This window comes from Rattus norvegicus, chromosome 2 (genome assembly GCF_021556685.1).
Source record: "Rattus norvegicus strain SHRSP/BbbUtx chromosome 2, alternate assembly SHRSP_T2T, whole genome shotgun sequence".
Taxonomy (NCBI): domain Eukaryota; kingdom Metazoa; phylum Chordata; class Mammalia; order Rodentia; family Muridae; genus Rattus; species Rattus norvegicus.
The window spans coordinates 119,801,947-119,826,400 of NC_141535.1; the positions used below are offsets into that span (position 1 = coordinate 119,801,947).

The following is a 24,454-nucleotide window of genomic DNA, read 5'->3' on the forward strand; positions in this document are numbered from 1 at the left end:
TTTATAATCAGAAAATAAATGAAAACTGATGACAATTTTTGAAAGTAGAAACATCATAAACATTACAAGATCCAAAGAACAATAATGTGTTTAAGAATTAACTGCCTCTCTCATAGTGTATTGTGTGTCTACTACATGATTGAATCCATATGCACGGTATATTCTTTAATTCACTCATTAGAAAGGCATTTCTTGGGTTGGGGATTTAGCTCAGTGGTAGAGCACTTGCCTAGCAAGCGCAAGGCCCTGGGTTCGGTCCCCAGCTCCGAAAAAAAAAAAAAAAAAAAGAAAGAAAAAAAAAAAAAGAAAGGCATTTCTTAGTTCTTTCTATTAATTGAAGAACTATTGGATTTCTTCCTTTTTGTAGGAGGCTCTTTTAAGATTATTGGCTCATAATCGATGCTTTGGACTGGAGGCCTACTTTTGTAGTAGAACAGGTAGGCTTCGTTCTAAACATAGAGCCCTAGGTGTGAGCACTGGTGCAGAAGGAGAGAGAGCACCGAGAATGCTCACTGGGTAAAGGTGCTTGCGGACAAGTACGATCGTCTCAGTTCCATCCCCAGAACCCATGAAGAAAACCAACCCTCTCAGGTTGTCTTTTGCCCTCTGTACATTCATGTACATGCACACTCCTCTCTCTCTGTCTCTCTGTCTCTGTCTCTGTCTCTGTCTCTGTCTCTCTCTCTACACACACACACACACACACACACACACACACACGGGGTGGGGGGGTGTAAAATAAATAAATTAAAAGGTTGAATTCCAGGTAGTGTGGGGATGCTTGAAGAAACCTATAGCCTTGAACACTCAGTAACACTTTTATAATTGGTGGAAAATGTAGATACATACAATAAATAGCCTTTACTTAATTGTAGATAGAATGAATTTTCTTTCTATGGCCCTAAAGTAGAAATGAAATCAGTAGATAATATCTGCACTGGGAAGGCAAAGACAGGCAGACCCCTGGGGCTTAGTGGACAGGAAGCTGAGCCAAATCAGTAAGCCCCAAGCCAATGGAGACCCAGTCTCAAACCCCAAGGTGGTAGCTGGAGATATGGCTCGGCAGTTATGAGCATTTCCTGCTCTGGCAGAGGACCTGTGTTCATGTGTTCAGCTCCCAGTAGCCATTTGGGTAACTCATAACGCCTCTCCTCCAGCTTTAGGATATCTAACTTGTTTCTGCTGACCTCCAAGGGCAATCACACATGTGCACACAAGCGTACGCGCTCAAGTGCTCACACGTACACACACACACACGTACAAAATTGCACATACATGTATAAGTAACACACACATGTATACAATCTCACGTGCATAGAAATAAATAATAAAAAACCAAGGTGGAACAAAGCTGAGTGTGAACCCAGCTGTGGCTACAGAGTGAGACTGTGGCTAAAAAAGACCAAACAAAACAACATACAAGCAGACAGAACCGTGATTAATAAAGAGGAAAATTGGGCAGCATTTTAAAAGAAAGTCTACCACATGCCTAGAAATGCTGGCACAAAAAACAGATACAGACACAGACACAGACACGTCCTTTCTTTTTCCCAGACAGGATTTCTCTATGTAGCCCTGGATGTCCTGGAACTGTAGACCAGGCTAGCCTCAAACTCACAAAGATCTGGTCGCCTCTGCCTCCTGAGTACTGGGATCAAAGGCCTAACTGCCACCACCACCTGGCTACAGCCTCCTTTTAAAAACTTTATCCTGAAAGTAACTCTGAAAAGTAAGTTTTCTTTCCCATGAAGTGTGAGGTGAGATTGAGAACCGGGTGCTCTAGCTCCTAAGGAAATCCCAAAGCTGACACTGAATGTAGACATCGAGAGTCTACACAGTAACTGAATCTTACCCGGAGGGGAAGCGTCTGGTAAGCTTTAGAACAAATGTATAATGAAGTAGAGCTGAGCCTACTCCACAGGCTGCTCTGTTTCTGAGAGAAAGACAACAGTAAGCAGGCAGAGAGATAAGAACTTGACAGCTTGTGAGGTTGAGCCCTCTGAAGATTCAGCCAAGGAGGAAGTGGAGAAAGCAGTTTGTGGTCAGAACTGCGAAGCTCTAAACTGGGGGGGGGGGGGGGGAGATTGGGGGGATTTACTTTACATACCATTGCAGCTTCCCCCTCCCTCTACTCCTCCCAGTCCCTCCCTTTCCCCTCCCCTCCCCCATCCACCCCTCCTCCCCTTCTCCTCAGAAAAAGGGAGGCCTTCCTGGTTATCAGCCAGCTTTGGTGTATCAAGTTGCAGTAAGACTATGCACTTGTTCTGTTGAGGAGAAACAAGGCAGCCCAGATAGGGGAAAGGGATCCAAAGGCAGGCAATGTAGTCATGGACAGCCCCTGCTCCAGCTTTACGAGTCCTGCAGAAAGACCCAGATGCACAACTGTTACACATGTGCAGAGGACCTAGGTCCGTCCCATGCATGCTCTGGCTGGCAGTTTAGTTTCTAGAGTACCTATGGGTCCAGGTTAGTTGATTCTGCGGATTTTTTTGTGATGTCCTCGACCCCTCTGGCTCCTTCAGTCCTTCCCCATCTTCCACAGGATTTCCTAAGCTCCGCCTAATGTTTGGCTGTGGGTCTCTGCATCAGCTTCCATCGGTTCCTGGTTGAAGCCTCTCTGATGACAGCTACGCTAGGCTCCTGTCAGCAAGTGTAGCAGAATATCATCATTCTGGGTGGTGGGCTCCCTCTCACATCATGGGTCTCAAGCTAGGCTAGTTATAGGTTGGCCTGTTCCCCAGATTCTGCTCTTTCTTTTACCCCTGCACATCTTGTAGGCAGGACAAATTGTGGTTTTGTGGCTCAGTTGGTGGCAAGGATGTAGAGCAAGGGGAACACTCCTCCCTTGCTGGTGGGAGTGCAAACTGGCACAACCATTTTGGAAATTATCTTGGTAGTTTCTCAGAAAATTGAGAATAGATTGACCCAGCTATACTACTCCTGGTCATATACCCAAAAGATGCCCCACCATACCACAAGGACACTCGTTCAACTATGTTCATAGCAGCTTTATTTGTAATATCCAGAAACTGGAAACAACCCAGATGTTCCTCAACCAAAGGATGTATAAAGAAAATGTGGTATATTTACATAATGGAGTATTACTCTGCCATTAAAAACAGTGATATCATGAAATTTGCAGGCAAATTGATGGAACTGGAAAAGATCATCCTGAGTGAGGTAACCCAATCACAGAAAAACACACATGGTATGCACTCACTTGTAAGTGAACGTTAGTCATAAAGATAGGATAGGTATGCTACAAAACAGTCACAGAGAAGCTAACTAACAAGGAGGGTCTGGGGGGGGGGGATGCTTGACTCTCACTGAGATTAGACACAGGAGTGGATAGACGGAGCAGAAGGGGATGGGAGCAGAAGTGGTGAGGTTGGAGGATAGAGGCCATGTCTGATAAGCAAGAACCAGAGACCGAGAAATGAGGCCCAATGGATGACCACTTATGAGAGAAGTTGTTAGTATGTTCTATAACCCCATGCAATGGTTCCACTGGTTTCTTGTCCAGAATTCAACCACATAGCCACAGCCATCTTTAAGAAAGGAAGAATAATACTACTGAAAGACCCCCGTTGTGGGGAGACCCTCACTCAAGACTCAGGAGGATGGGACCCCCAAGAACTCACGAGAGACCAATCTTGATGCAATCAACAAGAGGTTTATAGATAGGGACGACAGAAACCAGTGCACTGGGGTTGACTTGTATCCCATGCAGGGGTAGAGGAGTTCAACCTCAAATGGCTGGGAGAAGGGGTATTTAAAGGAAAAAACATACCGAATCACAAGGAAGAACCTCCTGATTCTCATGATTGTTACCAAATCACAAGGAAGAACCTCCTGTTTCTCATGATTGTTCTTTAAGATTTTAATCTAACTTTATGGTTAACCAGTTCCTGCTACTATGGTCAGCTGCTACTATGGTCAGCTGCTATTATGGTTAGCTAGTTTCTGGAACAAAGTGGCTGAACCAGCTGGTGCAATTACTCTTTCTGTGATCAGCTAGTTTCTGGAACAGGCAGTTCCAGGGCCCACTTTTGGCTTCAACTTTTGTCTAGGTGGCAATTTTAAACTTTTTCCTTTCACTACCAGGTAAGAATAGAAGTTCAGGGGATGGAGAGATGGCTGCCAAGGATGGAGGGATAAAGTACTGGGAGAGACAACTAGATTGGGGGCCATCTGTGGGACAAGCTAGAAACCTAGGATAATGGCAAGTCCTAGGAATATATGAGAGTGACCTGAAGTAGATACTTAAGGGTTCTTTGGAAAGTCGGTTGGATGATGCTTTGCTGAGGCAAACACATGAAGGAACGTTTGCTGACCTGGACACAGGTGAAAGGCTAAAGCAGACATTGAAGGAATGTTTCGCTGAAGCAGACACAGGAGAAAATGATGTTCTGCTAAAGCAAACATGTGAAAGGACACAAGATGAAGGATTCTTCGCTAATGACAGGCATGTATTGGTCCACCTTACGTTGCATACTTAAGCTCCATTTGTCAGGACTCCATAGAGAGAAACACATAAAAAAAACCAAAAAACCAAACTTCTGGTGGTGTGCCACAGTTTCTTGCCGCTTCTGTGGACTCAGGCTGATTGGCTGATGGACAGTGACAGAGGCTGAGCTGGGCTTGCTTATAGAACTAGATGTGCAATGCTTGTCGGTCTTGAATCTTCACGGAGAGTGGCACAGCCAAGAAGTTCTCCTGGCATTCCTCCAGGTCTCTCCTGCTGACTTGTGCTAAAACCGAGACCTGGCTATTTCTGCTAAGTCATGCCACCTCTGCTGCTATCCCAACACTACCAAACTGGACTGCTGGTATATCCATAGAGTGTCTCTGAGCAGATGGGGCTGCTGCTGCTGCTGCTGACATGTAAACTGAATTTCTGATTTGCTGACAACGCAGATTGGATTTGCTCCAAAGAACCATTTCTAAATGGGTCCACTTCTCCTGTATCCTGTCTTTTCCACTACCTGTGGAGGGTGGTAGGCTAAAAGGGAGGTTAAAGCATTTAAGAACCATCATTAAGCCATCATTAGGCTTTGAAAAAGTTAAAGTTACTGTGACCCTGACTAAGACTCTTAGCAAGGCAGGATATGGAGCCTGAACTAGCCACCTCCTGTAACCAGGCAAGACTACCAGTGGACGGATAGAGACACCAACCTAGCAGGGTTTTTAAGGCCGTGTTCTTACAAAGAATATGGTTATTTTGAGAGACAGTATTAGCTGTCCCTGAATGACATCTTCTCTTTCTTAGAATAACTTGTATTCAAAAATGTAAAAAAAAAATAGCGTTCAATTCAGCAGCACATATACTGAAATTGGAACAATACAGAGATGATTAGAATGGCCCTTGCAAGAAAGACATGAAAATTCATGAAGTGTTCCACTTTTTTCTAAAACATATAAAGAACTGAAAAAGAAACAAAACCCAAACCAAAACTAGACATCAAGAAAACAAATAACTCAAATTAAAAGTTGGGTATAGATCCAAACAGAGTATTCTCGCTAGAGAAAGCACAAATGGCTGAGAAGCACTTAAAGACATGCTCTATATTCTCAGCCATCAGGGGAAAGCAAGTCACATGACTCTGAGATTCCATCTTACCCTCGGCAGCGGTCTCTCCATCCCCTGGACTCTATTCTTATCTGGTCGTATTATGCTTCCTTTCTTGAAGATGGCTGTGGCTATGTGGTTGAATTCTGGACAAGAAACCAGTGGAACCATTGCATGGGGATATAGAACATACTAACAACTTCTCTCATAAGTGGTCATCCATTGGGCCTCATTGCTCTGTCTCTGGTTCTCGATTGTCAGACATGGCGTTTAGTTGTGAAGTATATCACAATTGGCTGGGAGCTTTGCTCTCTTCCAGCTAGGGCTTACTTACTTCTTTGGGAGGTTCCTCTAAGCACTCTAATGAAAAGCAAGCCTGGATGCCACAGTAGTCAGCAAGGGACACTAGTCTATTGAACGTCATTGAAATCAACTGGGTCCATAGCCTACCCTGGCTACCTGATCACACCTGTGTAAGAATCTAACTGAGATTGGAATCTCGCTGAGAACTTTAGAAGCCAATGGGCCTCATCGTCTCTTGGCTTTCTTTACAGGGTCTGAATATGATATGTTTCCCTTCACAACACAATATGGTCCCTCAAATACCCACAACTAGGAGCTGTACACTCTGTCCCTTCAAATCAGATCTCCCTTTCCTACTGACCCCCAAATAAAACAGTCTGAGCTTTGTTGAATGTCAGATTGGAGAATCCTAAAGAATCCATCAAGCTGTTATGCATTCTAAATAGCAAGATACCACATTACACCGTTGTCAATGCAGCCCTGGCCAGTTAGTCGCATATTTCTCTTGACTCAAAATGTCTGCTTTCCTAGTAATGCCACCCAGAAAGTCATTCTGAGACGGAAGAAAAAAAGAATGAGGGACAGAAAGCCTCTTAAGAAAATGAGAATTTGCCTTGGGGTCCAGTTTGAGAGCTCTACGTTCTTGTACACACTCAAGTCATTAAACTTGATTTTAATTAAGCAAATAGACATGGAGGGCCGTATAATGTCAACTAATTTCATCAGCCTCAGTGAAGCACACGTTTTAAATGTGACTTCTCAGGGATGGCTCACAAGGAAAACCAATCCAGTGAAGAGGAAAGTAGGAGTTAGTTATGTTAACCAATCTCATACTCATACAAGACTGCATTTGTGCTTGGAAATCCAGGGTGGAAATGAATTACGCTTTGTCTGCACGTTTGCTACTGGAGTTAAAGACACATCAGTCACCTGGAATTTGTAAGAGTAAAGGGTGTATGTAACTGCATTTGGGCCACCCATGCTGTCACCTGACAACTCTTCCAGTACTGGGCAAAAGAGACAGAAGGGAAACATGAAAATGCCTAGGAACACCTAAGTTTCCTGTGGGTATTAATGTAAAATCATTAATAATTCTGAAGCCATATGGAGATGAGTAAACAGCAAAGACAAGAGAAAGGGAGGCCTGAAACCTTCTGTGCCTACGAATGTGCACTCTGCCTTCCGTGGCGACCTCCTTTTCCTTATTCTTCTGTAGATTTAGATAGCAATGTCTTGTGTCTTTTAAATTTGGGGCATGCCTTGAATACACCAGGCAATGATTTTAACTTGTCTGGCTCCCATCAAACTTTTGTAGAGTCAGGGTCTAGGAGCGATACCTCCCAGGGGGCATTCCAATGTGCTTTGAATAAATAATTAATTTTCTCTCATAAATGAGTGCAAGAGCAGACTACGTTTCTAATGGAACAACACAGAAAGAAACCAGTTATGGCAATGCTAAAACCAAATGTTTCTTTTGATCTTTTCTACAAGATAAAAATATAGCAGGTCGAATCATCTGTCCATGATTTTTAGAAGCACATTATTTTAAGAATATGATTCATGGGGGAAAAAAAGACCACACTCATGTAAAATGCCTGTCAGTGTTGTAAAGTTCAGTGGTATTTTGAATATCCTTTCTCTCTGCTGGAAATTTGTTTCTTGAAATCGATTCATAAAGTCAGGATTCTCCAGAGAACAATTAAGGGGATGCACTCATCATGTCTCTATCACCTATCAATTATTGTTTATTATCTATCATCTGTGTATCTACTTATGTTCTACTATCTATCTATCATTTAGCCAAAGACATTTGTTATAAGGAACTGACTTATGTGATTGTTGAGACTAACAAGTAGATGTCTACGTGATAAACCAGTCAGGGAGAAAGCTGATAACATAAAGTCCAAAGACAGGCTACTGAAGAACGTCTTCTTCCTACAAGATCTTTCTCCTCTCTTTTCTTTTATTCAAGCCTCACACTGATTGGACGGGAGTAACAACTATTCCCAGTTGTCAACTTGACTACCTGGAATGAACTACAATCTAGAAGTGAAGAACTTACCTGTGATCCAGATCTTGAGGCTGGAAGATATAGGCTTTTGATCCGGATCTTGATGTAGGTGACACATGATTTTGATCCAGATCTTGAGGCATAGTAGACATGAAAAGCTTGGACCCAGGTAAGGTGGTATACACCTTTAATTCCAGGAGACAGAGGCAAGCAGATCTCTGAGTTCAAGGCCAGCCTGGGGCAGAGCAAGTTCCAAGTAAAGAACAGGTTAGGTCCAGGTGGTACACGCCTTTAATCTGGGCCATACCTTCTGCTGGAGGCCTACACAAGGACAATGGAAGAAGGAAGGCTGCCTTCTTCTTTCTTTGCCTGCTTGGGCCTACTTGCCGGCCCATCTGTTGGAACCTACTTCTTCAGGATTCCAGCTCACACAGAAGGCCAGCTGAAACACCTAGCCTCGTGGAACTGAGCAACCACTGGACTCTTGGACTTCCTCCCACTCAGAGCTGCCCATTGTTGGACTGTGGTCTGTAAGTCATTCCAATAATTTCCCTTAATGTAGACATTCCATAAGGTCTGTGACTCTAGAGAACCCTGACTAATACTACAGGCATCCCCTTAGTGTAAGGTGGAACCTGCTTTATTTTAACTAAAAATGTTGACTTTACCCCCAAACACCATAGAAGCAACACGTAGGTTTTTGTTTGGCAAGTTACACAAAATTAATTGTGACAGCATTCATGTAGTGATGTCTATGAAAACTGTTGTCTACGACTCTGCTTAGTGATGTCTGAAGGAAATGGTCACCTTGAATGCTGCTAGTTTCATGTATGCACCTGGCATGGACTTCTACTGCAGAGATCTGGATTCCAAACTCTGCTACAGCAGACTAGTTATCTCCATGACATTGAACAAATTATCAAAAGTGTGTGTTCTGGCTTCTTCATTTGTATTTTAGGAATTATAGATCCTCCTTATAAAAACATTGAGGATTAAATACATACACGGTGTTTGGCACACAGGAAGATTTTACAATTTTCCTTTAATGCTAAAAATGGCAGCACAAAGAGGCTATGCTTTAGTAGCAGAAATATACACTCGTGTGTGTGTGTGTGTGTGTGTGTGTGTTATGTGTGTTTTAAAGAAAAATATGTGAGAAGTAATTCATAATTTACTGAAGAGTTGAGGAGTCGGACAGATTCCATGAAGCAGAAACTACACTCTGGGGTAGAGAGAAAAAAAAGGAGCTATTAAATATTTTTAAAGTTGTTTTTCAAAAGTATAATTCTCTTCCCCCAACTCTGAAATTTTATTATTGAAGGAAAACTGTGTGTTATTTAGTTTTCTGGGGTTGTGATAAAGCATCACTGTAGCTTAGCACCCACTCATGTTGAACTGTAAGCCTCTTGAAAGCAAGGCTAGCAGGACTGGCTGTTCACCTGGGAACCTCGCATAGTGCCTAGCTTTTGCTAAGGGCTCCACATTTGTTTATAGAAAGATCAAAAGGTGGGAAAAGAAATGAGCCTGGAAAGAGAGGATAGAGTTTGAGTACCACAACAGACCAGAATAGAGTTTTAAAATGAGTCTCATAAACTGTCAATTTTACACTGATCATAATGATAGTTTTACATTGTATTTTACTAGTAAATGTCTAAAGATAAACCAATTAATCTCACCAGAGGCTTAATATTAGGTGATTGGTAGGGCTGGTGAGATGGCCCAGCTGGTAAAAGTGATTACTGTCAATCCTGAGGCTCTCAATTCAGTTCCTAGATCCTACTGTGCAAGTGGAGAACTGACTCCCTCCAGTTGTCCTCTGACTGCCATTTCTGGACATGTGCAAGCATGTGTACACACACACACACACACACACACACACACACACACATACATACACACACACAGAGAGAGAGAGAGAGAGAGAGAGAGAGAGAGAGAGAGAGTAAATAAATGTGTAATAAAAATTTCAAGAACAAAGACATCTGATTAAAGGATTATTTTACAGGAAGATGCCGCTTGTCTCATTTATTCTTCTCTAGTCAGTCCTTTTACCCTCCTTCGGGGCATGCAGTTTATCACCTCGGAGGTTTCTTGACTTTTCCACTCATCACCTTAAAGTTGTTCATCAGGTCACTCACTAAGCAGTCAGGTATTTGAGTCACTGAGGAAAGTCACACAATCCCTGCTCCTTAGAGTCAATTCTCAGAGGAAGACAACGCTGAGGTCACAGTACACAGGCACATGATTACCAGTGCGCAAAGTCCAGGATGTGCACAGAGAACCATGGAGATGCTTAATGAGAGGCAGCACACAACAACCAGGTTGGAAATCTTAGTACTTGCCTGGGGCATCCTGCAAAAAGACTCAGAAAAGGAGATTCAGAAAGAAAAACTAAAGACATCTTACATTAGCAAGCTAGGGAGAACATTTGAATCAGAGGAGAATCTAGAATGAAGAGGGTGTGAATAAATGTGCCTTTTGAATATTTGTTTAAGAAATAAACGGTGGTTTTTGTATTCTTTTCTACTAGGTTGGGCAGGGCAGCTTTTAAGTACAGAATCTTTTAAGTCCTCGGAGCTTATGAATGCTTTAATCCAGCATTGTAAAGAATCCCGACCTTCTCTGAAGCGGTAACTGAAGCCAGACTTAGCTGAGTAAGAAGGGAGGGGATAACAGACCAGATTTCCAGAGGTTATATGCAGCACAAGAAGCAGCTGAAGGTGCTGGAGTCAAGAGAGGAGAGCCACAGTGCCAGCTAGCTCTCTCCCTGTTCTATGGGGAGACAGCTCTAAGGGGAATCTCATCCGGTTTAAGGAAGATCTTCCCTGAAGTGAGATCACATCAGGACACAGGCACACAGGCTGGCGGGCAGCTGCACTAACAGAGACTGTCAGGCTGATTTCAGGCAAGTGCTTGTATCTGCCAGAGTCTCTCCTGCTCTGGGTCCTTGTCCACTGCCGTGTGTCAGTGTTCCTTTTAGAGATATTTCTCTCTCTGGCTCTTTGAGCAGTGATGGCTTCTCCTCCTGGCTACATTTTTCTTGCTGCAGCATCTACCCAAACCCTTCATCTCAGACCATCTCAGCACAGTCCATAGGTCCCACCTTCTTCTCATCCTCCCTGAGCAGTGATGAATCAACCTGTTATCTGCTTGTCATCCAGAGCCACAGAGGGTCCAGGCACCACACTCTTATTTTAAAGATGCCAACACACAGACACACACAGACACACACAGACAGACCCATATACAATACGCACAGATGCATACCCTCACAGACACACACACACACACACACACACAAACACACACAGACACACACACACACAGACACACACAGACACACACAGACAGACCCATATACAATACGCACAGATGCATACCCTCACAGACACACACACACACACACACACACACACACACACACACACCTCACTGATTAAACTATTGCCAAAGCCAGAGACTCAGCCTAAGCCCTTTAACAAATAATTGTTCTTCCTGTTTCTCAGACAAAAGTTCTTTTAAATTAGTGTTTCATAATTCAGGACATTCCACTCGTTCTTTTCACAATCATGGTGGCCTTTCCTTCTTCCTCACGCTTTCTCCCTTCATGGCCTTTATTTCCTCCTTACAGTTTGCTCAGTATTTTGTTTTCTTTTTGTCAAGTTCTCAACATTGTTCCTATAGATTAACATTGAGAGGCACTGTGAAGAAGGAAAGCTTATGTCATACGGCAGAAGTAGAGGGAATCGTATGATCTTTAGACTTGATCATGGGGGGCTCTCTCTAGTCTCCAAGACCAGTCTTTATGACACGAGTGTTGTATGTTCTCCTCTATTCTGTCTATTCGGAAAGACTGAAGGTTACTTACAGAGTGTGAACAGTGCAACGGGACATATAGGAAGTAATCAGTCAAAGGTTAACCACGAGGAGACAAAATAATAAAATGTCCCTGAAAAACTTACAAATGTACAGTCTGGGATCTGAGTGGGAGCTGTCATCACAAGTCACCAAAGCAGCAGTGACAGGAAGCACACACCGACTTACAAAATTCAAAATACCCACAGGATGGTGAAGCAAACCGGTTGCTCGAGGAGTGTGATAGTTACTCATGTACTTCGGGTACCTGGAATGAGGACACAGTTGATAAGAAAGTGTTTTCATGCTCCTCCCTTAATGGACACAGTTATCAGATCCTTGGGTCACTTTTCTTCCAGTCCCTGGACTTACGACTGTGCACTGCATGTCTGTGACAGTTAAAGGAAGAGCCATGAGAGTAGCAGAGAGTGCTCTTTGATAGCGTTCCTAAAACGTAAAAGTAAAATCTAGATCTTGGAAAAATGGCACCACGTTTAGGAACTTTTCCATTAACATCTCTTCTTTCAGTTTAGTGTTTTTTTTTTTTTTTTTTTTTTTTTTTGGTTCTTTTTTTCGGAGCTGGGGACCGAACCCAGGGCCTTGCGCTTCCTAGGTAAGCGCTCTACCACTGAGCTAAATCCCCAGCCCACCAGTTTAGTGTTTAAACTGGGCAGCTAGAGCTGTGCTGGCAACTCAAGTGCACTAGTGGACAGACTGCAGGCGGAGTAACACTTTGTAAAAGCTTAAAAAAAAAAACCGGAAAATATTTGTGGATGCATTCGATACTTTTTTCCCTTAGAAAACAATTTTAGCTCAGAAAAATCTGCGCAGCAATTACTAGGAAACTTCCACCCAATGTGGTCAATTTGATTGGGAAAAAAAAAGAAAGAAAAGAAAAAGGAAACAAAATATACAAATCTTGAAACTTGAATGTGACTTGAAGCATGAAAGTGCCAGTGGTGGTTATAAAATGCAGTGTTGCAAAAGCAGCAAAAGCAATGTCTGGAAACTGTTTAGTTTGCTCCAATGTGAAGTGCTGACAGTTGGTTCAATGTTGCAGGCAGCCTTAACAGTAGCAGCAATGTTACAAATGTCAGTATTATTGCAATGATTGTTTTCAGTCCACTGATACTGTCCTTAGAAATTCATCATAGTTCCCTTTTTAAGCAAGTATGCGTAAGTGAAGGTCATTAGGGCTGTTTTCACTCTGTTTTTTTGTTTGTTTGTTTGTTTTAATAAATCATAGAATGCATCCAAAAGTAGTGTCAAGTTATGAAAGGGCAACTTAAAGTCTGGAGGAATTGAGGTGCAAATAAATTTGTGTTTTTCCTATTTTTTTTTTGCCTCCCTAGAGGTATTTTTATGAATTCCAATTCTCACAGTGGTTTTGAATTTCAGTTAGGTGTTTATACAAACAGCTAGAAAAGTTGAAACTGAGTTTGTATCACATAACTCACTGCAGATATCTATCTGAGGACTTTTCAGGGTGTTGTATGACAAGACTTTTCCTGGAGAGTGCAACACATACATCTACACAGCCCACGTGGGGAGACCACTACAGACCAAAGTATGACTCCACCAAAGTCCAATCTGGTGAAACAATTAATTTTCCTGGGATTAGTTACAGAAGGAGAAATGACTCAAAGACAGCCGCATTACCAAAGCTCACTCCGGCACGACAGCTTACACAGTTGAGAAGCTAAAGCACACTTCACAGCCTCCAGGCAGCTCAGCAGACTGGAGAATGTCCTTTCCAAGTGACTTTGTTGACCTAAACCTCTTTCAAGGAGTTGTGCTAGTTTCTGCTTCTTCCAGGGGGTTTGTCTAGTGTCTGTTTCCTTTCAGCTTGTCTGAGAGTGACTCTCAGAAGCCTTTCTTTCTTGCTGACTCCTGGAGGAAGGGGCCTAGTGAGTCCTGTTAGTTTTAGGGACTTCATGAAGCTATTTTGAGTTGTTTACCTTCTGCTTTAAGGAATTTCCTTACCAGATGCAGTGCTTCAATCTCAGGGGAACTGCTACATACACAAAGAAGGATACAACTAAGTAGCACATGGCTGTTCTGTAGCAGGTCTCCACAAGGTCCTATGTCTAACCCTATGCAGGTCTAGAAAAGCTTCCCTCATTTCTTTTTTCCCCTGTGTCTATTCTAGTTTAGTCTAGAACTCTTGGACTAGTAATTATTCAGAAGGACTTTTTTTTTCTAGGATTACTCTTTTGTAATCTATCCTATTTGTGATTTAAATTTTATTTATTTTGTGTTCATGCATGATACAGTGTATGTACGGAGGTCAGAGGGCAGTTTGCAGCAGTCAGTTCTCTTTTTCCATTATGTGGGTGTCATCTCAGGGTTGGAAGTCAGGTCATCATGTTTGGCCACAAGAACCTTTACCCTCAGAAGCATCTTATTAAACCAAGATTTGTGATTTTGAGGAAGTAATCAAAATCAAAAATGAGATTTAAAAAGATATTCCTAGCACGTCAGTCTGTTGCCATAAAAACAATTGAGGCAACACACTGGGTAAGCTCAGTGTACTTCACAGAGACTGACCCTGGAAGAGTCAGGGAGGCACACTATTGAGATTCCCTTTACCCTAAAGCAGCAGATCTCAACCTGTCTGTCGCGACCTCTTGAGGGGTTGAGCCATCCTTCACAGGAGTTGCCTATGAATATTGGAAAACACAGATATTTACAATATGATTCATAACAGTAACAAAATTACAGTTATGAAGTAGAAATGAAATGATCTTAAGGTTGGGGTCACCACAACATGAGGGTCACCATAGCATGAGTATTAAAGGGTTGTAGCTTTAGGATAGTTGAGAACCACTGATCTCCCATAGCTTAGAATCTCCTTATGCCATTCACTATGCATTGCTCTGTATTGCTTTGATATTATGAATCTAGATATTTCATTTCTTTCCTCAGTTACTCATTCCTTGGTCTCTCTAGTCCACTAAACATTTACTGAATACTCTTTAGACACCATGAGAACCAAAAGGAATGAGCTGTGAGCTTCAACCTGCACAAGTTCAAAGCCTGCGCTCTCTCAAACATGGCCTAAGATACAAGAAAAATGTCTTTGTCTGTAATACCTAAGATAGCCTGTGATACCAAGTTAGAAAATATCTGGTATTTTCCCCTGAGAATGCACACAGCTCATAAGCATAACTAGCATAGAATTATGCTAACACGAATACAGAAGAGCCACATCTATCATTAATGTAGCAGCTGTTAAATGATGCTGATAATCCCTGTCTTGGGAATGTCTGCCACCTCATTGGAATGGCTCGAGTTTCAGGTTTCCAGAGTGCCCTGGCACAGAAGCCTGTGACATGCTTTACTTCTGACCTTTTGCCAGGTCAGCACTTTCTACTCAATGGTTTCTTCTTACCAGTATGTAGTTTTCTATCAGGCCTCCCTTTCCCTCTCAGCCTACCACACAAGATATTCGTGGATGAACACCTTAGAGAAAACTCCTACTGTTTTCTTATTTAGAAAACTCCAGGACATCTCCACTGAGCAAATTTTGTCTTAGCCAAGCAACTACCATCTTGGAATGCTCAACTTTGCCTACTTGCAAACGATCATCTCGGCTGGGCTTGTTGACTGTTTACACCTCAAAAGAAGGGCTGAAGAGGATTGAAAGATCTTATCCTGAGTCTTCAGGTGCTCCCTTCTGTTTGTTGTGAACAACTCTGCCTCAATTGGGTTTGGGCTCTGGGAGGGGCTGGAGTAAATAGACAGGGGCAGACTACAGAGGGAGCACCCTCTGTATGGCTACCTGGGAAGCTCTCCTCCCTGCTAGAGAATGGCTTTTTAGGTGTGTCTTGTGGTTGGAGCACTCACAGCCCTGTAAGTCACCCCTCATTGGTGCTCTGTAAGGAAGGAAGGTCAACAAGCTCACTGTTGCCCAGAGTGAAGTTTGAGGCAATCATGGTAACTAGGTTCTGAGGAGAAGGGATAGACATTGCTTGTTTCTCTTGGGAAGGAACTCGGGCAACAACCACTTTAAAAAAAAAAAAAAAAGCAAACACTTGTAATTAGTCAAAAATGTGGCATCCTGAGTTTCACTTTACCCACTCTGCCCCACTTCTTTCCCTGAATTAGTTGCACCATGTTACACATCTGAAGCTTTCTTCACCCCAAAACATTTGCTCTTACAGTCCATCGGGTTGCATAGTCTATCCCCTCTTCATCCTCTCATTTCAAACTCAGCTTAAATTCAGATGTGGTCCAGTGTTTGCCTATAATCAGAGATAAATCAAAATGACTTTAATAGCTTTTTCCCCTGCCATCTCCAATTGCTATGGCTTGCATCAAGTTTCTGAGATTATCGACTATCATCACTGTAATACGTTAGCGTTTAACTGTCACTCAGCTGACTCACGTCCCCTCTGTGACTGCTCTTTCCAACTAGATTATAAGCTGCACTCAAGACAGAGGAGGTCCACTAAAGTGGGCTGTGTGCCCTTTCCTAAATTTAGGCGATCTTCACACAGCCATTCAATGCTGAAACACTGAAGAAATAGTTGTGGAATAGATGAATTGCTAATAACTCCAAACATTTTCTTTTTATACCTGGTAACCTACCTTCTTTTTTTTTGGAGCTGGGGACCAAACCCAGGGCCTTGCCCTTGCTAGGCAAGCGCTCTACCACTGAACTAAATCCCCAACCCCAGGTAACCTACCTTTTTTTTTTTTTTTTATTAACTTGAGTATTTCTTATATACATTTCGAGTGTTATTCCCTTTCCCGGTTTCCAGGCAAACATCCCCCTCCCCCCTCCCCTTCCTTATGGGTGTTCCCCTCCCCACCCTCCCCCCATTGCCGCTCTCCCCCCAACAGTCTAGTTCACTGGGGGTTCAGTCTTAGCAGGATCCAGGGCTTCCCCTTCCACTGGTGCTCTTACTAGGATATTCATTGCTACCTATGAGGTCAGAGTCCAGGGTCAGTCCATGTATAGTCTTTAGGTAGTGGCTTAGTCCCTGGAAGCTCTGGTTGCTTGGCATTTTTGTACATATGGGGTCTCGAGCCCCTTCAAGCTCTTCCAGTTCTTTCTCTGATTCCTTCAACAGGGGTCCTATTCTCAGTTCAGTGGTTTGCTGCTGGCATTCCCTCTGTATTTGCTGTATTCTGGCTGTAACCTACCTTCTTAAGTGATGTGTTTTCCCTTCTCTTTCTAAGCCTTCCTCATCACAAACAACAGGATGTAATTCCTTTTATATTGTGTGAAGCTGGTTTTGTGGGGTCCACTTAAATCCATCTGCAACAATGAGCCAGACTATCTCAGAATATTTGAGCTTACTACTCCACAAAACTGCTGTGCCAAGTAATTGTTACATTTTTCCATCAATTGGGATAGGAGTCGGTTTCCCGGGGCCTGGGTACATGAACTTAGTTTAACTCTGCCAGCAAGATGAAGTTGTCCTTGAGATGTCTGGTCTCAGATAACTGTCTCTTTACAACAGAAGCTGTTTAACTACTGGGAAGTCCTCAGCTTCCCTAGGGCCTAGGACCTTGAACTTACTTTCCCCCTATGATTAAATGGAGTCTGAAAACAAAATGGCAGTATTTAGAACACGTTTCTTTTGATGTTCCCAATAACATATGTGTCTGTGCACACATACAACTGAAATCAAGATTTCAGAGAACTGATCCCTAAAACTTTCCCTCTGATCTCTACACAACCATGTGGCATGCACTCCTACCTCCAATGAATATTTAATCAAAAAAAAAAAAAAAAAACCAACCCAGTGCTCATTATACACGTAGAGGATTTTGCCACCAGTCAAGAATTATAACTAAAGTTTAGAAATACTCTCCATGCTGTGGTCCCGGTAGAAAATGTTTGCAGCCAAACATTGCTAATTTTCGTTCTTGACGGTTTGAACTTTCATTATGATCTTCACGAACTTGAGTTGCTTTACACCACATGGCCTCAAATCACCTAGAATCAACTCCTTCCTAATTCCCTACCCACTGCCCACTTCCACCTTTAGAAATTCAGAACCCCGTTCAATGACATACAAAACATCCTCTAGATTGCTGTTTCACAGGTTACCTTGACAAATTTTGGTGGCCTATAAATACAAATTCTCCAGGTCTACTTTGTAACCGAGTCATTTAGAAATAAAATGTGAGAAAGAAGCCTGTTTAGGAATATAGTTTAAGAATCCATGTTCTACTGCCTCACAATCCATAATCCCAATTACAGTTTTGCCAAATTGTTTAACTTGAGCTTCCATTTCCCCACCCACACAATCCAGATAACATGGATCTCAAAGAACTAACCTATGGCTAAAGTAGAGTATCAGGTAGAGCTTGATGCAGTAGGTCTGGGACACTTAGGAGTGGAAGTAACATTCTATCCTTTCTAAAAACATACCTGTAACTTCATGCTGGTGTTATAAAGTAAGGTTCAGTCATAAGAGCAAAAATAAGATTTCTTTTTCTTTTTAAACATCTGTTCTAAAGTTGGGTAATTTATAATGTAAAAAAATCCATTGCTGGTTTTATAGGCCATAGATATCTGAAAGAAAGATTCTAATTGCTGTGCTGGATTATATAAGAAATGCCTACTGAAACCAAAAGACTGATTTGTTTAATTATGGTAGCTTACATTTAGGTTTTTGCTCAATGTTAGTTTTCAAATCACAACATCTAATGGTAAAGTGTTTTAATTCAGGAAAAAGAGAGTAGGACTGTACACATATTAAGAGGACATACAGGTGGCTGCTTTTAGATAGTACAAACTTGTTTTACTTGCTTGTATGGTCCTTCTTAACAGTTATCCACACCCTTGTTAGGGAGGTCAAACTACTTCCAGGATAGTTTTCGTTGCATGCTTAGCAATTAGATCTCCATAGAAAGCCTTTCTCCTTAACCTTTCCAGTTTAATTCAGCAGGATAGGATCTCAGCAATAACCCCAGAAACTGAGATGCAGGCTGGACTCTCACAGAGAAATCTCAAACTTTCCCCAATATTAGCCTAAGTTGGTCACTCGCTGAGTTAGGTGTGAAGCAATTAAATGAATTGACAATTGACAATTAAAAGAATATCTTCTGAAGGAACACCCATTCAGAGCCTGCCCCACATGTGGCCCATACATATACAGCCACCCAATTAGACAAGATGGATGAAGCAAAGAAGTGCAGACCGACAGGAGCCGGATGTAGATCGCTCCTGAGAGACACAGCCAGAATACAGCAAATATAGAGGCGAATGCCAGCAGCAAACCACTGAACTGAGAATAGGTCCCCTATTGAAGGAATCAGAGAAAGAACTGGAAGAGCTTGAAGGGGCTCGAGACCCCAAAAGTACAACAATGCCAAGCAACCAGAGCTTCCAGGGACTAAGCCACTACCTAAAGACTATACATGGACTGACCCTGGACTCTGACCCCATAGGTAGCAATGAATATCCTAGTAAGAGCACCAGTGGAAGGGGAAGCCCTGGGTCCTGCTAAGACTGAACCCACAGTGAACTAGTCTATGGGGGGAGGGCGGCAATGGGGGGAGGGTTGGGAGGGGAACACCCATAAGGAAGGGGAAGGGGGTGGGGGATGTTTGCCCGGAAACCGGGAAAGGGAATAACACTCGAAATGTATATAAGAAATACTCAAGTTAATAAAAAAAATAAATAAATAAATACATTTCAGTTTTCTAAAAAAAAAAAAAAATCTAGGGGATTCTCTGATGCATGTAAATCCTTAAAATCTGAACAATAAACAATGAATAAGTGAAAAAAAAAAAGAATATCTTCACTAATTCTATGAGAATTTCATACAATTTGTTTTGATCATAATCATCTCCCCCTTGAAAGCCTTTGATAATTTAATGGTAGCACGCGTGTGTGTGTGTGTGTGTGTGTGTGTGTGTGTGTCTGTCTGTCTGTCTGTCTGTCTGTCTCAAAGAGGGGAGGAGATCTGCAACAGGGCAGAGTCTGAGAACTGTCCGCTCAACTCCCCCTCAAGGAGCTGGCCAGGGGACAAAAACTCGGAAAAGACCCGCAGAGCGGGCGAGCGTGACAGCGCTCACGCTTTCGTGACACACCGCCCGGAAAGGGGCAGGCAAGCCCTCCCGGACACATGGAAGGGCGGGCCTCGGAGAGTTAGCGTAGCTGGCTGGTCCAGAGCAGGTGAGGGAGGGGCACAGGGCTTAGGGGCGGGGCCACGGCGGACGAGGGTAGGGCGCAGGGCTTAGGGGCGGGGCCATGGCGGACGAGGGCGGGGCGGCGCCGTGGGGGCGGCGGTGCTTCGGGTGACAACGGTCAGAGATGAAGGTGGCCGCGGCGCAGCGGGGAGTTGAGCTGCGCCGGGCGCGGTTGGCAGCCAGGCTGCGCCTGTAGGACCTCGGGACCGGGGTGGCGGGATGGGGACCCGACTCGGGTAGAAAGGCGGCAGCGGCAGAGAGCGGAACTTAAGTCCGAGGGGCTCGCCTGCTCCGGTCACACTCGCAGTCCTCTTCCACCTGCTGCCGCTCGGCCCCGCGTCCCGCGGGCCACGACGGCGTCGGCGACGGAGGGGGCATGTGGCGCTGGGTCCGGCAGCAGCTGGTGAGTGAGGGCTGGGTGGCGCGGTGGGGCGGCGCGGGCTAGGCCGCGGCGGGGGCGCGCGGCTCTCTCTCGGCCCCTGATCCGCACAGCGCGGGGATGTGCTGCAGCTTGCGGCCACTGCGGGTCGCGAGCGGCGCGGGCCCCGAGGTGGCGGAGGCAGCGGCGCGGGCGAGGGTCAGGCGGCTCCCCGGACTCCGAACTAGGCTCGTGGGGGCTCCGGAGGAGGTCTGGGTCCTTCTGGGCCTCCCAGCGGAAGCTCACCCTGGGCCTAGGAGGAAGGCGCGCCGGAAAGGTCCTCACCGCAGACCGGTGCAACTTCTCTGTGAATCTGTCACCCACCCCTCAAGGCGGTTAGAACGCAGGGGTTTGGAACCAGTGGTTAACTTTCGAACATTACTGTGTTACCCGGAGAAAGAGAAAGAAAACCTTCGAGTGGCTTTAAGTGTCTAAATAGCGTCACCTTTCTCAGAAATTATTCACAGACAAAAATCTCTCATGTCTCTTGGCACCTGCAGCCCAGAAAATAACGCCGAGGCGACAGTCACAGTTAGGGCAGACATCACTTCAGTTCTAGGAATGCTAACCTATGTGCTGTTTAATTTCGAAATTGTACCAGTTGCCGTATTTTTGTTTACGAGGTTTCAAGGCAGTAATACATTTTACTGAAGAAGAAACGTACTGTTTTGCGACCAAATCTTCATTATTCTTTTTCCCTTCGGTAGAACAACTTTTCAGGTAAAAATTAAAAATTATATATTTCACTCAGTCTCCTGTATTTTACAGTAAGCATCATTTTAAATAAAGAAATCTTCTAATTAAAACTAGAACTGCCTGCCACTCCCTCATACAAATGGTGGGTCTTTATTTTTAGCTAACTGTTGCAAATTGAAGTATTCCAGCTTTATTGGGAATCCAAGCTAATGATGTCATTTAATCCACTCTGTTAGATTCTTGGATTTCTTGTGGCAAGCTGGTACAGTAAGGAAGTTAATTATTACATATCTGATCTGCTTTTGATTTCCCAGATATCATGTAAAGGAGGCCTGATTTAACACCTTTTATCTGATGATGTTTTGTGTGAGAAGATCATTTCTAAGTCTGTTTTTTTTTTTCTCAAGCTTTTCCCAGTATGTTAAGACAGTGTCTCAGTATGAGGTACTTTTTTGTTAGCTCGAATAAAATCCTACCATATGATCATCCCTATTTTCCAGAGAGAAATCTGATAATGTTGGGGAAAATGGCTTTAATGCTTATAGCTGAAAGGGAAGAACCAAAAGCGGAGTGGTCATTTATAAGTCAGCTGTCTTATGGGACTAACAAGTTGAACAAGTTGCCTTACATTAAAAAAAAAAAAAAATGCTATCTTGCTATTTAGTTGCCTGTCACTGGTTTTACTTTTAAGATAATCAAGGATTTAAGACCTTGTGTCAAAGCAGGATTTTGTATTGCTAAGTTTGTGTAATCACTTAAATTACAAATTAAGGACAGTGTATACAGAGTGATGAAAGTATGTTTTACTAGCTCAGTGATACACAGCCATTCTAGTTCAAAACATCTGACTTAGATTATTCAAATTATACACATTTTATATACAAATAATGTAAATATATTCCATATGTGTCCATTGGGTTTAGTCACCAGCATTTTGTTGAACGTAAAATTCATTAAAGGGAAAATTTGGGTAGACCAATAAATCATAAGGACAAGTTGTTTTGGAGCTAGAGAACACTTTATATGAATCCTGGCTTTCAATTAACCAATAAAAAGATACTTTTTTTTTTGTTTTTTTTTTTTTTTTGGTTTTTTTTTAAAGTATTTATTTTATGGATGTGAGTACACTGTTGCTGTCTTCAGACACACCAGAAGAGGGCGTCGGATCCCATTACAGATGGTTGTGAGGCACCATGTGGTTGCTGGGAATTGAACTCAGGGCCTCTGGAAGAGCAGTCAGTGCTCTCAACCCCTGAGCTATCTCTCCAGCCCTACTTTTTGTTTTTAATTTTTTTATTAATGTGTGTGTGTGTGTGTTTGTGTGTGTGTGTGTGTGTGTGTGTGTGTGTGTGTGTGTGTGTGTGTGTATCTAAGGCAGGACACCCTGTGTGAGTCAGTTCTTTCCTACCCTGTAGGCTCCAGGAATCAAACTCCGGTTCTGAGACTTGGTGGCAATCTCATCTGTCTCCTGAGACATCTCACTTAATTTGCTGTCTTTTTATGACAGAGACATTGTATCTTTTACTTGTTTATTTGCAATTTTTAAAAATTGATTTCTGTAAAATATTTAACTGCCTAATGATGAGAAAACATGATTAAAAACTGACATTTTCGATTTATGAAAATAGTGAAAACATGTAGAATTTTTTTCTTTTTTCTTTTTTTTGTTTTTCTTTCACATATAATGTTCAAATTATTTTATGTTAAATGATGTTATGCATTCTGGTGTATTTTATAGTCATAGTGTATCCCTTTTCAGTAACATGCTGTACTAACTCGTTCTAGTACATCATTAACAGCATCCCAGTTATAGCTGCATAGGACCATTATATGCCTGGTGTAGTACTATCATTATTATTAGTTTTTTATTATTAGTTTTACCTTGCCGATGCTGGCAGTTGAACACACAGCATTATACATGATAGTGGTAGCTGTTGACCACATGCAGCTGCTAAAATTTGTTAAGAGAAGAATATTTTCAATAGCATTTTTTTTTTTTTTTTGGTTCTTTTTTTTCGGAGCTGGGGACCGAACCCAGGGCCTTGCGCTTCCTAGGTAAGCGCTCTACCACTGAGCTAAATCCCCAGCCCCTTCAATAGCATTTTTTTGCATAATGCTGGTGTCTGCCTTTAAGAAAAAATTCTTGTAAATAAATATATTTAGATGACGTATAAGGTTTCGTTACAGAACAACATAACACCATGTTTTAATAGAACTTTCTTGTATGTAGGTATATGCTAAACCCTGTTTTATGTGAATGTGATAAGGCTCATGACTGCTCTCAGTCAGCCCTCTGTACTGGGCATAGAGTTAGTCTTGAGAATGTTTTCTGGATAATGAATAGATTAGGAAATAATGACTATTATTTCCGTTTAGCAGTATAGTGATAGAATTTAAGACTAGCTAGCCCAGAAGAATGTGGAAAATGGCTGTAGCTGCACACAAGCACCACCTAGCAGGCGTGTGTTTATTTAGCTGGTGGCCCAGGTCTGTACTCCCAGCATCTGGGAGTTAGAGGACGGAAGATCAGGAGCTGGGGTACAGGGCAGTGCAGTTCTTAAACTGTTCATAATGTCCCTTCAGACTGGCACTGGTAGTTGTGAAAAGAGGCTGACAACTGTCTCCTGATTCACTGAGGAAATTGGCAAGTTCTTAGCCACAACTCCCTGGGTGCTGTTATCAAATGCATGAGCACACCTGTCTGTGTCTGCGCCCCCCCTTCACTGTGGTCAAGATGCTGCTTTCCTGATTCTCTAGCCTCTGTCAGTTAGCAGAGCCTTTGCTCTTTCTTGTTTCCTTTAGCCTCGTTATCTTAATTGCCCTCTACTGTACCTTCCTGCTAAATGATCTTTAATATAATAATAATTTTAAAAAGTTTATCCTGCATCACAGTTCTGTGTAATATATTTGAAATGTGGCTGGCTCACGTTGAAATTTTCTTAAATATAAAACATAATGGATTTTTAAAACAAGAAAAACGTGGCATTGCAGTTATATTTCTTTCTGTAAGAGTAAGATGGCTTAGCAGGAAAAGGCGCTTGTTACCCATTACTGTAATAAGTACACAGTACATGTGCTCAGTCTGACCCCAGAGATTCACTTGACAGGAGAGATTATTTCCTGTAAGTTATCCTCTGTCTTTTACATTTCTGTAGTGACACGTACCCACTCCCCAACAATAAATAAATATAATTAAAATTTTTAATTGTTTATTTTTAAAATGTGGCTGTTAGAAATGTAAAAATAATGTATATGGCCTTGCGTCTGTGGCCTGTGGTTCTTTTTTACTAGTATGGCTATATAACATTAAAAGTAAGCTTTGGTTTCTTTGGAGCACATAAAATCTGGATATCTTTCTTTATATTCCTATCTTTCTTCATATCTATATATATCTACTGAAAGGGTTTTTTAAATGTACCACAGGCTGGTTTTAACTCGTGATCTTCCTGTT

At 42.6% G+C, this 24,454-nt stretch overlaps 1 protein-coding gene and 1 non-coding gene across 2 annotated transcripts in view; both read left to right on the forward strand.

Moving 5' to 3' along the window:
• Positions 1-5,303: 5,303 nt before the first annotated feature.
• Positions 5,304-5,408, forward strand: Rnu6-1158 (RNA, U6 small nuclear 1158). Its single transcript, XR_015678747.1, has one exon. It is a non-coding gene; the product is annotated as a U6 spliceosomal RNA (small nuclear RNA).
• A 14,601-nt stretch (positions 5,409-20,009) lies between these two features.
• The window catches only part of Atp11b (ATPase phospholipid transporting 11B (putative)), a 105,688-nt gene continuing 101,243 nt past the window's right edge, over positions 20,010-24,454 (forward strand). Inside the window, 1 exon segment of the mRNA NM_001427027.1 lies at positions 20,010-20,292. Coding sequence (NP_001413956.1) covers positions 20,266-20,292 — 27 coding nt within the window. The 5' untranslated portion in view covers positions 20,010-20,265.